Here is a 12,106-nt window from a genome sequence, read left to right as displayed (position 1 = left end):
TAACCCATTAGCAGTGAGATGAACTGACCTTATATGCATTATTGTTCTTGAATGGTCATGTAAAAGCAGACAAATACGCTACTGTTTAATCATGCTAATCAAAATCAAGAACATGTATGCTTAGTTTGTATAAAATGAGACGTACAGTTATACGCAGCCTTGGTGATTGCCTTTGCTGCATTCTTCTGAATATCAGGAATTGTAGAGTTTTCTGCAAATGTCAGGAGCTTCTTAAGACCCCCAGTCTGCTGAATGAGCACCATAGTATCCCTATCTTCAAGGCAATTGGCTATCACTAACAGCGCTTCTGTATGAAGGTCACTCAAGTCCTAATAATAAAAGCAAACACAATTGTAGAGAGTTGTACTAAAAGAAATTTACACTACCAGATTTTATCACAGGAGGAAATGAAGTCAGGCAGAATATGATATAATTAATTTTGTTGTGACAGAGGCCCAAGGAAGGACTTGTGTTTATTAAAGTGACATCACGGCCCCTCACCATTTGTCCCACCTTTTCTCATTTCCCCCTACTACAAAATGTTTTATAGGTAGAAAATAATTATAGCAAACATGCAGTGGGGATAGCCAAATGATGTTGTTGAGACAACTACAAAAAACGTGACCTAGACTATAATGCCCCAAACCTTCAGGAAGAAAGGTTTGAGTCACCCGACCATGGAAAGGATGACGGTCAGTTGAGATAGTCCCTGAGGCAAAGGAATTATGGGATGGGAATAGGGAGAAGGAAGTTATAAATATCAACCACGGTGATTGACCAGTTATAAAAAAAGAGAACTGTAAATGCCATGAGTGTTTCTTCCTAATTCTGCTATGAATGTAGATGTGTGGGTAGGAAATACCCCCCACCATCCTCTTATGCACCGTAAGATGTACTGAAGTTCTAAAATAGCATTTTAATTAATTTTACATCATGGTATTTAAGTTAAATGTTATCAAGGTGAAGAGGAAATATCATTCAAGGACATTGCATCCTCTTCTGGGGAAAGATTAGTGCATTTTTGATGTTCACAGGTTGTGTGTCAAGTCAAGTGGACATGTACCTTGCTACTGTCTTTGCTTCATGGGTGTCAAATTGACAGGAGAAAAACTTGCAAAGGTTAATTTTTATGTTTTAACTTAGCTAGACCATGGTATCTAAATATTAGGTCAAATTTGTTTTAAATGTTTTTGAAAAGGTATTTTTAGATAATATATTTAAATCAGTATAATACAGCAGACTACTGCTGTTCTAAACCAAAAGATTTTCAAAGTTGAGGTATAACTGACGTACATATATTATATTAGTTTCATGTATACAACATAATAAATTTGATATTTATATATATTACAAAATGAACACCACAGTCAGTCTAGTTAATAATATCTCTCACAATACCTAGTTATAAAACTTTCTGCAGATGAGAACTTTTAATATCTACTCTCTGTTACTCAGAACTATATTTATTTTGTAACTGGAAATTTGTACCTTCTGACACCATTCGACCATTTCGCACAATCTATACCTGTCTACCCTGCCTCTGGCAATTAACAATCTATTCTCAATATTCAGGAACTTGGTTGCTGCTGCTACTGTTTTAGATTCAAAGTATAAGTGAGATCATATAGTGTTTGCTTTTTCTGACTTACTTCACTTAGCATAATACCCTCAAAGACATCCACTGTGTCATAAGTGACAGGATGTCCTTTGTTATCATGGCAATATTACAATATCTACCTGTCTATTTGTCTACCTATCTATCACATTTTTTTATCCATTTACCCATTAAAAGACATATACATGTAAATTTCTGATATTTGTAATGCTCCAAATATTTCCTTCAGGTCAATACCCAGAAGTTGAATTGGTGGATTATATTCTAGTTCATTTTTAACTTTTTGGAGAAACTCCCAGATGATTTAACAAATTATTCCATAATGATCTCTGTCATTCATTGGACTTAATCATGCTGATAAACTATGCCGCAATAAGCAAATTCACTCATTATATGCACTTTTATCATTAAATAGAACACAATTTAATCAAAAAATGCTCTACAATTTGTATTTTTTGACAACTTTTAGGAGGAGAGAACTTTCAGTTCCTAGAGAACTGAATGAATGACACAATACCTTAGTTTCTAGGATCTTAATAAGCTGGTCCACTCCTTGATTGTCTCTTAGCAGTACTCGTGACTTTTTATCATTTGTAACGACACCTAAGGTTTTGAGAGCCAACAGCTGAATAATTGGATATTCTGAATTCAAGAGTTCTAATATAGGAGGGATGGCATTTAGCTCTGGAAGTGTAGCTCGACACTGAAAATCCTGTCATAAGACACAAATGACCAAGGGGGTTAATGTTTAAGGTAAAATGCCATCTCAAGAATGAAGAAAATCTATTTTCTAACAGAGACACTATAAAATAATTTTCCCATCTTTTTATTTCAGATGGTCTTTCAAAGTAACTCATAAATATTAGCAAACCTGCAAATAAGAATACAAAGTATTTAACTATGTAGACATTGTCAGTAATAAGGAACTGACATGATCTAAGGCTTTGGTAATATCTATTGTTCAATACACAGCAAATTCCTATTACTATAAGCAATATCACAATAAAATCTATGAATAATATATTATTTTTCACATTCTATGTCCTGTATTAATTAGCATTTGATAAGACTAGATGATGGCATCAATTCCTTATTCTCCTCACCCAACAGCCTGTTTGTGAAATGCTCATAAGCACACGGTGCCCCAGGCAGGCCCTGTGCAATCTGACATCAGGATTCGCTCTGACGCTGACCTTTGTTTAACACACACATTATATGAAGGGGTCTTTACAGTCTAGACAAGTTGTTATAGATCTTGTGCCTGTAATTCTGTGCAACTCTGGGGGAGAGGGGTTGGGTGGAGTGAGCAATGGAGAAAAAAAGGCAAAAAGCCAGGAAAAGTCCCAAATTCTGACTGCTGAACATTTTAAAGGGCAGCATGTAAAAGAACACTAGAGGGGGAAAGGGCCCTTCCATTCAGCTTTATAGTCAGCTTCCTTCAGACATGAAAACTGAAGGTTGCTGTTTGTCATGGATTGACTTGTGTGAAAAGTAACATAATTGGAGCCATATTAAAATAAGGCCATAGGAATCCACTGTGGAAAAAGCTCTTGTACCATTATCTTCAAACTGCAAGATGACTCTTGGACTGGCCCAACCCCCAACATTTCAACAATAAGGAGAATACCCTGTTTAAAAGGAGCGATAAAGAAAATGTTCTTTTATTGTGTGAGGCCCTCCACATGTCCATTCACCTTGTGTCTCCATGTGACCATTAAATCACCCATGACCTCATCGTCCATGGTCTCTCTCTTCTTTCTCTCCCTATAAAAACTTCCCTGGGTCGTTCTTGTGGACATATTTCAGGTTTCTGCCTAAATCCCAAACTTCAATTCTTTGTCACCCCCAAAAAACACATTTCAGCTTGCCCATTCTCCCTGACATTCTTGAACTAGTGAACAATGAGTTTTATTTATTGCACTCAATTCACTAGGTTTTAACCAATAAATAAGCTGAATCCAACACCTTAGTTCACTGAGTAAGGTATATATAGTAAAATTGATCTTAAAAACACAGGTTGAACTTCTCAATTCTACTTATGAGTGGATGCACTTATAGATAGATTAGTTACATAAACTCTGGGTATTAATAAATAAATAAACACTCTGTTCCTTGTGATTTTGTTAATAACACTTCCCCCCTTTTAAAATTTAAATATGTTTCTCAAATGCCCTTTAGTGGCAGATAATTGCTTATATGTAAAAATGAAAGGTCTCTACACTAACATTCCATTACATCTTCTCTGATTATCTACTGAATAAGTACAAAGAAGAAAGGATTAATCAAAACTGGTGAATTTCAAAAAACTTTTTCCTTATTTTTTATGAAAAAAATAAATTCTATATCAGCTCCTGTCTAAACGTCTAAACACATTCTCAGCACTTGATCTTACCTGGACCAAGTTGTAAATGCACTCAATAGAATTCTTCTTCACATCAGGGTCAGGGCTGCTCAGCAGTCTGACGAGGGGCTCTAATCCGCCGCACTCAAATATTTGCACTTTGCTGGTGTACTCCGCAGACATGTTTGCCAGGCAAAGACTAGCAAACTCGTGGATAATTACTTCTTCTGCATGTCAAAAACAGAGAGCATGAGTGTGCTAAGTCCTCATGCAACCACTACTCTAGAGCCCGCCTACACAACCAAAGTGCCACAAATTCTACCTTGGTTGGAGCGCATCTTGGCTTGAGAGATTTTAATGACAATCCATAATTTGAATTTCATAAGCTATTTTCAGGAAGTAGTTTAATCAAATATAAAAAATAACCCAGGTCATTTTTTAAATAAGATGTAAAATTACCTTCTGGAGCAAGCTGAGCAATAACATGACTCAAGATATCCAACTCCCTTAACAATTTTTTCACATCACCTACAAAGGAAACAGAACATCAATGTTTGTTGATAATAATAATGACTGTGTGTTGAATGGCATTTGTGAGAGTGGGATATTATTACCTAATTTTACAGGTCAGGGTAAGAACCACACAGGAAGTAAGTAGCTGGGTCAAATGAAGCCCGGGTCTGTCTGGCTCCACCTGGGCCCCAGCCCATGCGCCCTGATCCCTGAGCAGACACCCTGAGACAGAGAAAACACCAGGGCAAGCCCAGACAGGCCTCCAGCGCCGAGGAGGGCAGCTGACCGACTGCCCACACGTGTTCACTGTGTAACAGTGACTCTTAACTTTTGTTGTCAGGATGCAGTTTTGCATTTTGATTTTAATAAATATTGTACAGAATGCAAATAAGAGTTATCCTCGGTCCTTTTTCTTTAACATAGTTGGTTTACATTTTATGTAATTACCAGAACTATCAAAAATGCTCAAAGATGAGTATGTTGATTTTTTAAGTTCATTTCTGTATAATCGATACTGGTTTAGGTAAAGTTAGACAAACACAATCCTACTTCTTTTCTGTTATTCCTTCCCCCTTTTCCTGAGAAGTAAGACAGAACTGTTTCTTCTGTTTACGACTTTTCTTCATGATCAATTATCTTCATATATGAGCCAATATTAGCATTACCAGAGTTCTGGAAAAGTTCACTTAGCCACAGCTGTAGCAGATGGTCTCTGGGTGAACTGTTTCTCATTAACCGCTGGGTAGACAGCACTTGGCTTTCTCAGGCATGTTATCCTGTGGGATCCAGGAATGTGGCTGTTCTTCAACCTGTCAAAACCCCTCTGCTGTCTCTTTCTGTTTAATGTGGCTAATAGAGGGTTAGAATACACCTGAAAAGAATAAGTATGCTTCTGGGTTGCCTAGTACCCTAAAATGAAGGACAACATTTTTCAGTTAACACTCATTTAAAAAATTAAAAGCACACTAACCCAGGCATAAAATTCAGATCATTCCATGTATTCTGGTGAATGATACAGATGTGAATCCTTGGCAAAAATGTGTTGTTACTCCTCTTCTCAGTTGTAGGTGTCCACACTATTGTTAGGAATGGGATTTCATGATGGCTATTCCAAAGTCTATGTCTACACGCTTGAAAAGAAATATTCCTGGGTTTTCAGATCTCTAAATACATTTTCCAAATCACCATCCAGATACTTCAGAGTTTGTGGGGTGACACCTGCCACAAGGTGAAGAAAACTCATACTTTTGTGTACCTCCTTTCTCTGCAGATCTACCCCCACAGGGAGTGCATCTGTGTGTGATGCACTTGATCCACCTGAACAATGAAATGAAATGTTTACTTCAGAGGGCTCCCTCTGTGCCTTAAAATCACCCTTTGGATGTGAATTCAGTCAAATAGCAAGTGGTGTTCAACAGACCCAGCAGATCTGCCTGCTCTGGCTTTTATGGATTCACTAGCAGTTTTTGGAAACTGATGCCACAGTTGACAATTCACTATCCTGGTATTTTGATGCCAGACCATTCAAGGAATCTTTGCTTTCTTTGGGTAAGTCAGCAAAAATAATGGGTCAACTGCTATTTCCATTACTTTAACGTTCGTGATCTTGGTGGCTGTATTTGCCAACAGAGACCACGCTCAGAAATGGACCTCGGTGGGAACGCTGGCTTGTGGTTGAGCCCCATGAACATGCTCTAGCTGAATGGTGTGGCCCCTGCACGTTCAGGTCATTGCTGAACAGCTAGCACCTTCCTTCCTGGGGGACTTCATACATTTCATTTTAATTTCATTCTTATTCATAATTTTTTGGTTTCATAATGTTAACCAATTAATTTGTTCTCAAATTTATGTATTCTTTTACCTCAACCTTCTCCTAACATGTTACAGTCTTCAGATTGCCTTAATTGATGGGAAGCTGGGCTTCAAACACTGTTTCTCCTCACAAGACTCCTGATGAACTGTTTCTGTAGCTGACTTCATCATATGAGTCTCTGGTTAAATTATCTTATTGGATGAAATATAAAGTGGCAGGTAAAAGAACACAGCAGTTCTGTTTTGGAAAAAAAGTTTTAAAAAACAACTTAAATGCTTATCATGTATGACCCACGTTTAGCACAGGAACAGAACTCAGGAACAGAACTCAACCACACTCGCAAAAGAAAAGAAATAATTAGAAAAATAAAGCAGCAGCAAAAAATTTGTAACTGTAAACAGGGAAAATGGCTCCTACATGAATCCTTTTAGTACCTGGCATTCTGTGGTTGATCCATAATAAACATAATATCACTGAACACATGAAGAACATATGAAAATACAAATTTCAGAAAAAGCATCAGTTATTTAAGATACCCAAAGATGATGACTTTACTTTTTGACTGAAGAGGTGCATTTATTTACATCCACATCTGGAAGCAGTAGTTTTCATGTGCTCAACAAATGAGTAGTTGTTCATTTTTACATACCAAGTTTCCTTGAATGAGGTGTTCTAGCTCAGGTATGTAAGGGGAAAAGCAGGCTGGCTAAAATGATTTACCACAGCAGAGAAAGAAGTCAGTTTATTCCTACCAGTCTGCATTTCATGTTGGAGTTCATTCTCTAGCAAGAATGTAATTTTTTTATTATGAACTACAAGTATTTACTCAGCTAACTGAAAAACCTACCATATTAACATGAAAATGACTTGCAAATGGAAACCATCCTGTTCATTAGTCAGGGGCTGCCTTAATTGACATGCCTTGGTCACACTGATATTCTCCTGGATATAAAAGCATATTTTACTAATATTGTTAAATATTTTTATATCTACCATATAAAAAAAGATCTAATGTAAGAAGTATATACATGGATAATTTATTATTAACGAAATATAGGTTATAGTTTCAGAAAAAAATAAATGTGCTAAAAACTTTTCCTTCTGGGCTTCATTTAGTATAAAATACATATGAAATATAAATGCATATAAGCATACACATTACATTATACTAACTCAAGGGAAAGATTTTAATTTTAAGAGACAGGGATTGATTCACTGTCTGACTGGAACACACTTCCTAATTAACTTTGAAAGTGTTTACATGGATATATTTGAAAACATATTTAAACTGTTTTACTAACACATGAAGTCATACATTTGTTGCATCACACTTCCTTTTCATTATTACTGACGTCAGTTTGAATCTGTTGAAGATAAATGCACAAGGATAATGAATTACATGGGATTATTCCCGTATTTTTTAAAGTTGATACTTACTATTAGAAGTCAGGATCCCAAATATCATATTAGCATTTCTTCTGACAATTTTGTCTTCATGGGTGAGCAGTTTAGTTAAAGGTTCCACAGCTCCGAGTTCAAGGAGGGTTGTTTTATTTTCCTCACCTGACATAGATACATGAAAATCATACATGGGCACCAATCTCATCAAATTCCTTTGTCATTCCAATTGCTCACTGGCCATTTGGCTTTCACATTCCTTCGCCTCCACATTTACCCGTTTACTCCTCTCAGAAAAAGCTTTAGAGCGCAGGCGCCAGGACATGTGCCGCTCCCCGCCCCTCCCTGATGTCTACAAAGCTGAATGGGGAGTTCCTACTTGACAGTGTTCTTCAGAGGGGCCACACCAACCTTAACTCCTTATTCCAGTTGATCTTGTCCCTCTTACCCTTACTCATTTTCCTTCATACCATACCACTTTTTGAACTTCCATGCTTTGTCTGCCTACTCTACAGTCTTAACTTTCCACGATACTATGCCATGCTGTTCTGGCTCGCCTACCCTATCTGGCACAGTGCCTGCCATTTGCTCAATCTGCATACTGTATACCTCATTTTAATGAACCAATTAATTAACACACATAGGGCCCACTTTAATTTCAAGGGTATGTGATGGAATCTGGGGGCTCACTTTTCACCTCTGTGAGTAGATGCTGAGGTAACGCCTGTAGGCAGCCTCAGTGGTGAACCACCAGGTATCAGGACTCTTTTACTGTAGCAAGAGGTCCCAGAAACAGAAAGTTTTCAGGGTCAGAATCCAGTTTAACTGTAGAAGTAGTTTGTTCATACCCTAATGAACAAACTACTAATATCATTCTACAAAGTTTGGAATAATGTATAGGTATGGGTTAATTATAATTTTCAATTTCACTGGACTCTGAAAATTAAAATTTTCAAAATTTTATTGAGCATTAGAAGTCACTCATTAACTACTTTCCTTTTATTTTTCTCATAAAATTATTTCATACTGTAAGCTAGAGGTTCATATTCTAAAAACACACTTCTTAGGTAGACTAGATCTTCTTACAGCCCATGGAATTTCCCTGTAACTAAATGGTCAAATGTGTTACTGAATAAGAGCAGGCCGAAATATGCACTATAGACTATTTCACAATATTGAATTTTAACAGATTTAAAAGTAATCTTATAGTCTTGGAGTGAATTTCATTCCATCATGATGTAGCAGTCTTTTCATAAATTGTTGACTTTTATTAGCCAATATTTTGTTTAAAATTTTAAAATTACGTTTATGAGGCATATTGATCAGTAGGTTTCTTATCAGTGTATTTTGTCAGTTATGGGTGTGTTGGTACTTGCAGTTTCGTGGAACAAGTTGGAAATATTCCATTTTTTTTTCGATTTTAGAAAAGATCTTACATGTATAATTAGTATCATTTTTCATCAGTGTTTGGTAGAATCCATGAATTAGCACACTTGGACCATGAGTCTTTTTTGTGAAAAATTTAACCAGATGTTTCCATTTCTGCCACTTTTCTGGTGTTAATATAACCATTCCACCTTTCTTGTGACTAGTGTGGGTGTAGGATTTTTACAATTTATTTTCTTGTTTGTATCATATTCTAAAACATTCTTTGAGGTGGCATATAGTTTGATTTTGGTCTTTTTTTTTTTATTTTACAATATAACACTCCCTGTTAATTGAGGACCTAGATCATTTGTAGTTGTTAGGTTTAAAATATACCACGTTATAATTTGGTTTTTATGCATCCCATGAGACCCTTTGCTTTCTTTTTCTTCATTTTTACCTTCTTTGTATAGACTATTGCTTCTGACTGCGTTTCCTTTGCTGGCGTATGTGATATTATCCTTTGTTTGCCGTTTCATTGGTTGTATTATTGAAGTCCATCCTTAATTAAGTGCAGTCTATTTCCAAGTGGTGGTATACCACAAATACATACTTTCTCCACTTGGACCTCTTGTGCATATAGTTACCAGAACCACATGGAAGTTTCTTCCTCAACCCTCCTTTTTTTTTGATACAAATGTTGTCCCACATTGTATTTACACGTATATTCTAGATTGCAAATATATGATTTTTATTTTTGTTTATAATAATTCTTTTGTCTTTTCAGTGATTTGTATAATAAGAAAAATTACTACATGTTATTCTTACTGTTCTATTTTTATTCTTTTGTATAGAACCATATTAGCATTTGGTGTTACTTTACTTCTGCCTAAATTACCTACAGTACCATAATTAGTACTGTGCACCTGTTTGTAAAAATCTACTTTGTTGGATGTCTGGTACTTTAACTTACACTTTTATGAAAGAATTTTCACTAGGTATAAAATTCTAAGTTGAAAGTTTTCATTTTTCTTTCAATATCTTAAAGGTGTGGTTCCTCTGACTTCTTGCTTGCATCATTATCATTTGTGATGATAAACCTCTTGTCATCCTTATCTTTCTCTTCTAAACGTAACATTTCTTTTCTTTAGTTCTTTTAAGATTTTTCTCCTTATGGCTGATTTCAAGCAATTTTTGGGGCAAAAAAATCTTGAAATTTGTACTGGTACACAACTTTCTGGAAATCATTTGGTCCTTTCAGGGCTGGCTTTTAATTTTTGATTTTAGTACCAGAACAGTGCTACATATATCATTAATTATTTTTACCTATTGAGGTGTGACTCCTCAATGTAACATACAAAGTGATTATGTGCTTGGGAATAAGCCACTGTGCCCAGCCCATATCTAAAAACAGGGAGTTATATTCTGCCTATTTGAAGGCAGAGTATTAATTATTTAAATTCTTCTATGTGGAAGATTTGTCTTTTCTCTCCTATATATTTACTTACACAAATATTTATTTACAACAGAATAAACTCATAGGTTTTATTTTCTACTTTTAGACTCTAATAGTACTTTATATTTTTTTGTTGCTTAAATCTTTCCAGTTTTAACTAGTAGGAGTTCTTCAGCTCTTATGACACAGTTTTTTAAGGTACAATAAAACTGTCAAAATGCCTATTGTACCGTCACTAAATTACTCCTTAAGATTAAGTTAGGTGCTTAGTGAGATGTATCACTTTATATTACTAAATGGTAAGTCTGGCTGTAAATTAAATGGGAAAAAGTGTCCATTATGCAGTAAATATTTTAAGAAATTAATGAAGTAGATAAACTGAAAAAATCAAACCTTTTAAAGCAAATCTATAAATTCCTTCACAAGCTTTTGCCAAAATTTCCTCTTCTGGAGAATTAAGCATTAACACCACAGTTGCTACATTTTTGCTTTCAACTGTTAATGGGTCGAACTGAAAAGCAGGAAGAAAAATATTAGGTTCACATTTGAGCCTTAAAAAATCCCCTGAAAAAATGAAGTGTCTTGAAAGTTAAACAGAACATAATCATACTAAAAAGGATGTGGTCATTGCCCACTAAATGCATTGAAAAGCTTATTTTAAAAAGCATCATTGTTAAGGAGGTAGTTGTTAACATTGGCGACTGTGGAATTCCTGGAGTCTAGCATGAAGAGCAAAAAACTTTGGAACCTGACAGATATAGTCTCTCAGTATAACCACATGGAATCAAACAAGTCACTGAGGTTGCTAGAATTTCAGTTTCCCTTTCTGTACAATGGGCTTAATAAAACTACCTCAAAGCATCAAAGGGAACACTGAATGTAGGTAAACCACTTGGTACATTGTCTGGCAAACAACAGATGCTTATTAAATAACTTCTATGATTCTTAGTCATCACACAAGACTTCTTGAGTACCTGAATGTGTTACCTGCCCTAACAGTGTCAACAGCCAGTACCCACTTTCTAACCTCTACACTCTTTTTACTTATGTGCAAAACAAAAGAAAACAGCATGGAGTGAAACTGAAAACCAGGTAAATCCTGGAATGGGAAATTTGCAATATGAATCTTTATGAATATAAAGAAAATTTATGAATATAAAGAAAAATGTATAGGAGTCTAAAAAGGTCTATTTCCTACTCCAAGATCTTGGGAATTCATGTGTGGATGAAATTAGCAAGAACAATCAGAGGATTTGGGGTGATATCAGGTACAGATATGACTCACTGATCATACTGCTTTTAATCTGAAAAATTAGAGAGTTGGTTTATGTCTTTTAGGTATCTTCCAGGCATAAAATTCTAAGATTCTGGCCCTCCCTGGTGGCGCAGCGGGTTAAAGCACAGCACAAAGAAGCTAACGCCACTTCCGCATGAGTTCGATCCCCGCCTGCCCGGGAGGTGACCACATGGCGTGGTAGACCTCTCCTGACCCGCCCGCTGCTCCCCTCAGCAGTGTACTTTGATCATCTGCCTGTTCTGCTCCCCGCTCTGTCTCTGGTGAATCCTCTCACCCTCCGCATCTCTGGCCTGTACCCCAGTTCTGTA

The 12,106-nt window shown here is 36.1% G+C and overlaps 1 protein-coding gene across 7 annotated transcripts in view; it reads right to left on the bottom strand.

Moving 5' to 3' along the window:
• Positions 1-12,106, bottom strand: part of LOC101635560 (armadillo repeat-containing protein 3-like) — a 66,767-nt gene that overhangs the window by 26,859 nt on the left and 27,802 nt on the right. For all 7 annotated transcript variants that reach the window (XM_012731234.1, XM_012731235.1, XM_012731241.1 and 4 more), the window contains 6 exons: positions 10,895-11,012; positions 7,720-7,845; positions 4,416-4,484; positions 4,008-4,183; positions 2,133-2,327; positions 146-329 (listed from right to left, as the gene is read on the bottom strand). In XM_012731234.1, the coding sequence (XP_012586688.1) occupies positions 146-329; positions 2,133-2,327; positions 4,008-4,183; positions 4,416-4,484; positions 7,720-7,845; positions 10,895-11,012 (868 nt within the window). The remainder of the gene's footprint in view (positions 1-145; positions 330-2,132; positions 2,328-4,007; positions 4,184-4,415; positions 4,485-7,719; positions 7,846-10,894; positions 11,013-12,106) is intronic.

Source organism: Condylura cristata, unplaced genomic scaffold, assembly GCF_000260355.1.
Source record: "Condylura cristata isolate star-nosed mole 26May11 unplaced genomic scaffold, ConCri1.0 scaffold00030, whole genome shotgun sequence".
In the NCBI taxonomy this organism is placed as follows: domain Eukaryota; kingdom Metazoa; phylum Chordata; class Mammalia; order Eulipotyphla; family Talpidae; genus Condylura; species Condylura cristata.
Note: the sequence above shows the minus strand (reverse complement) of the source record. Positions and strands in the feature narration are given on the sequence as shown.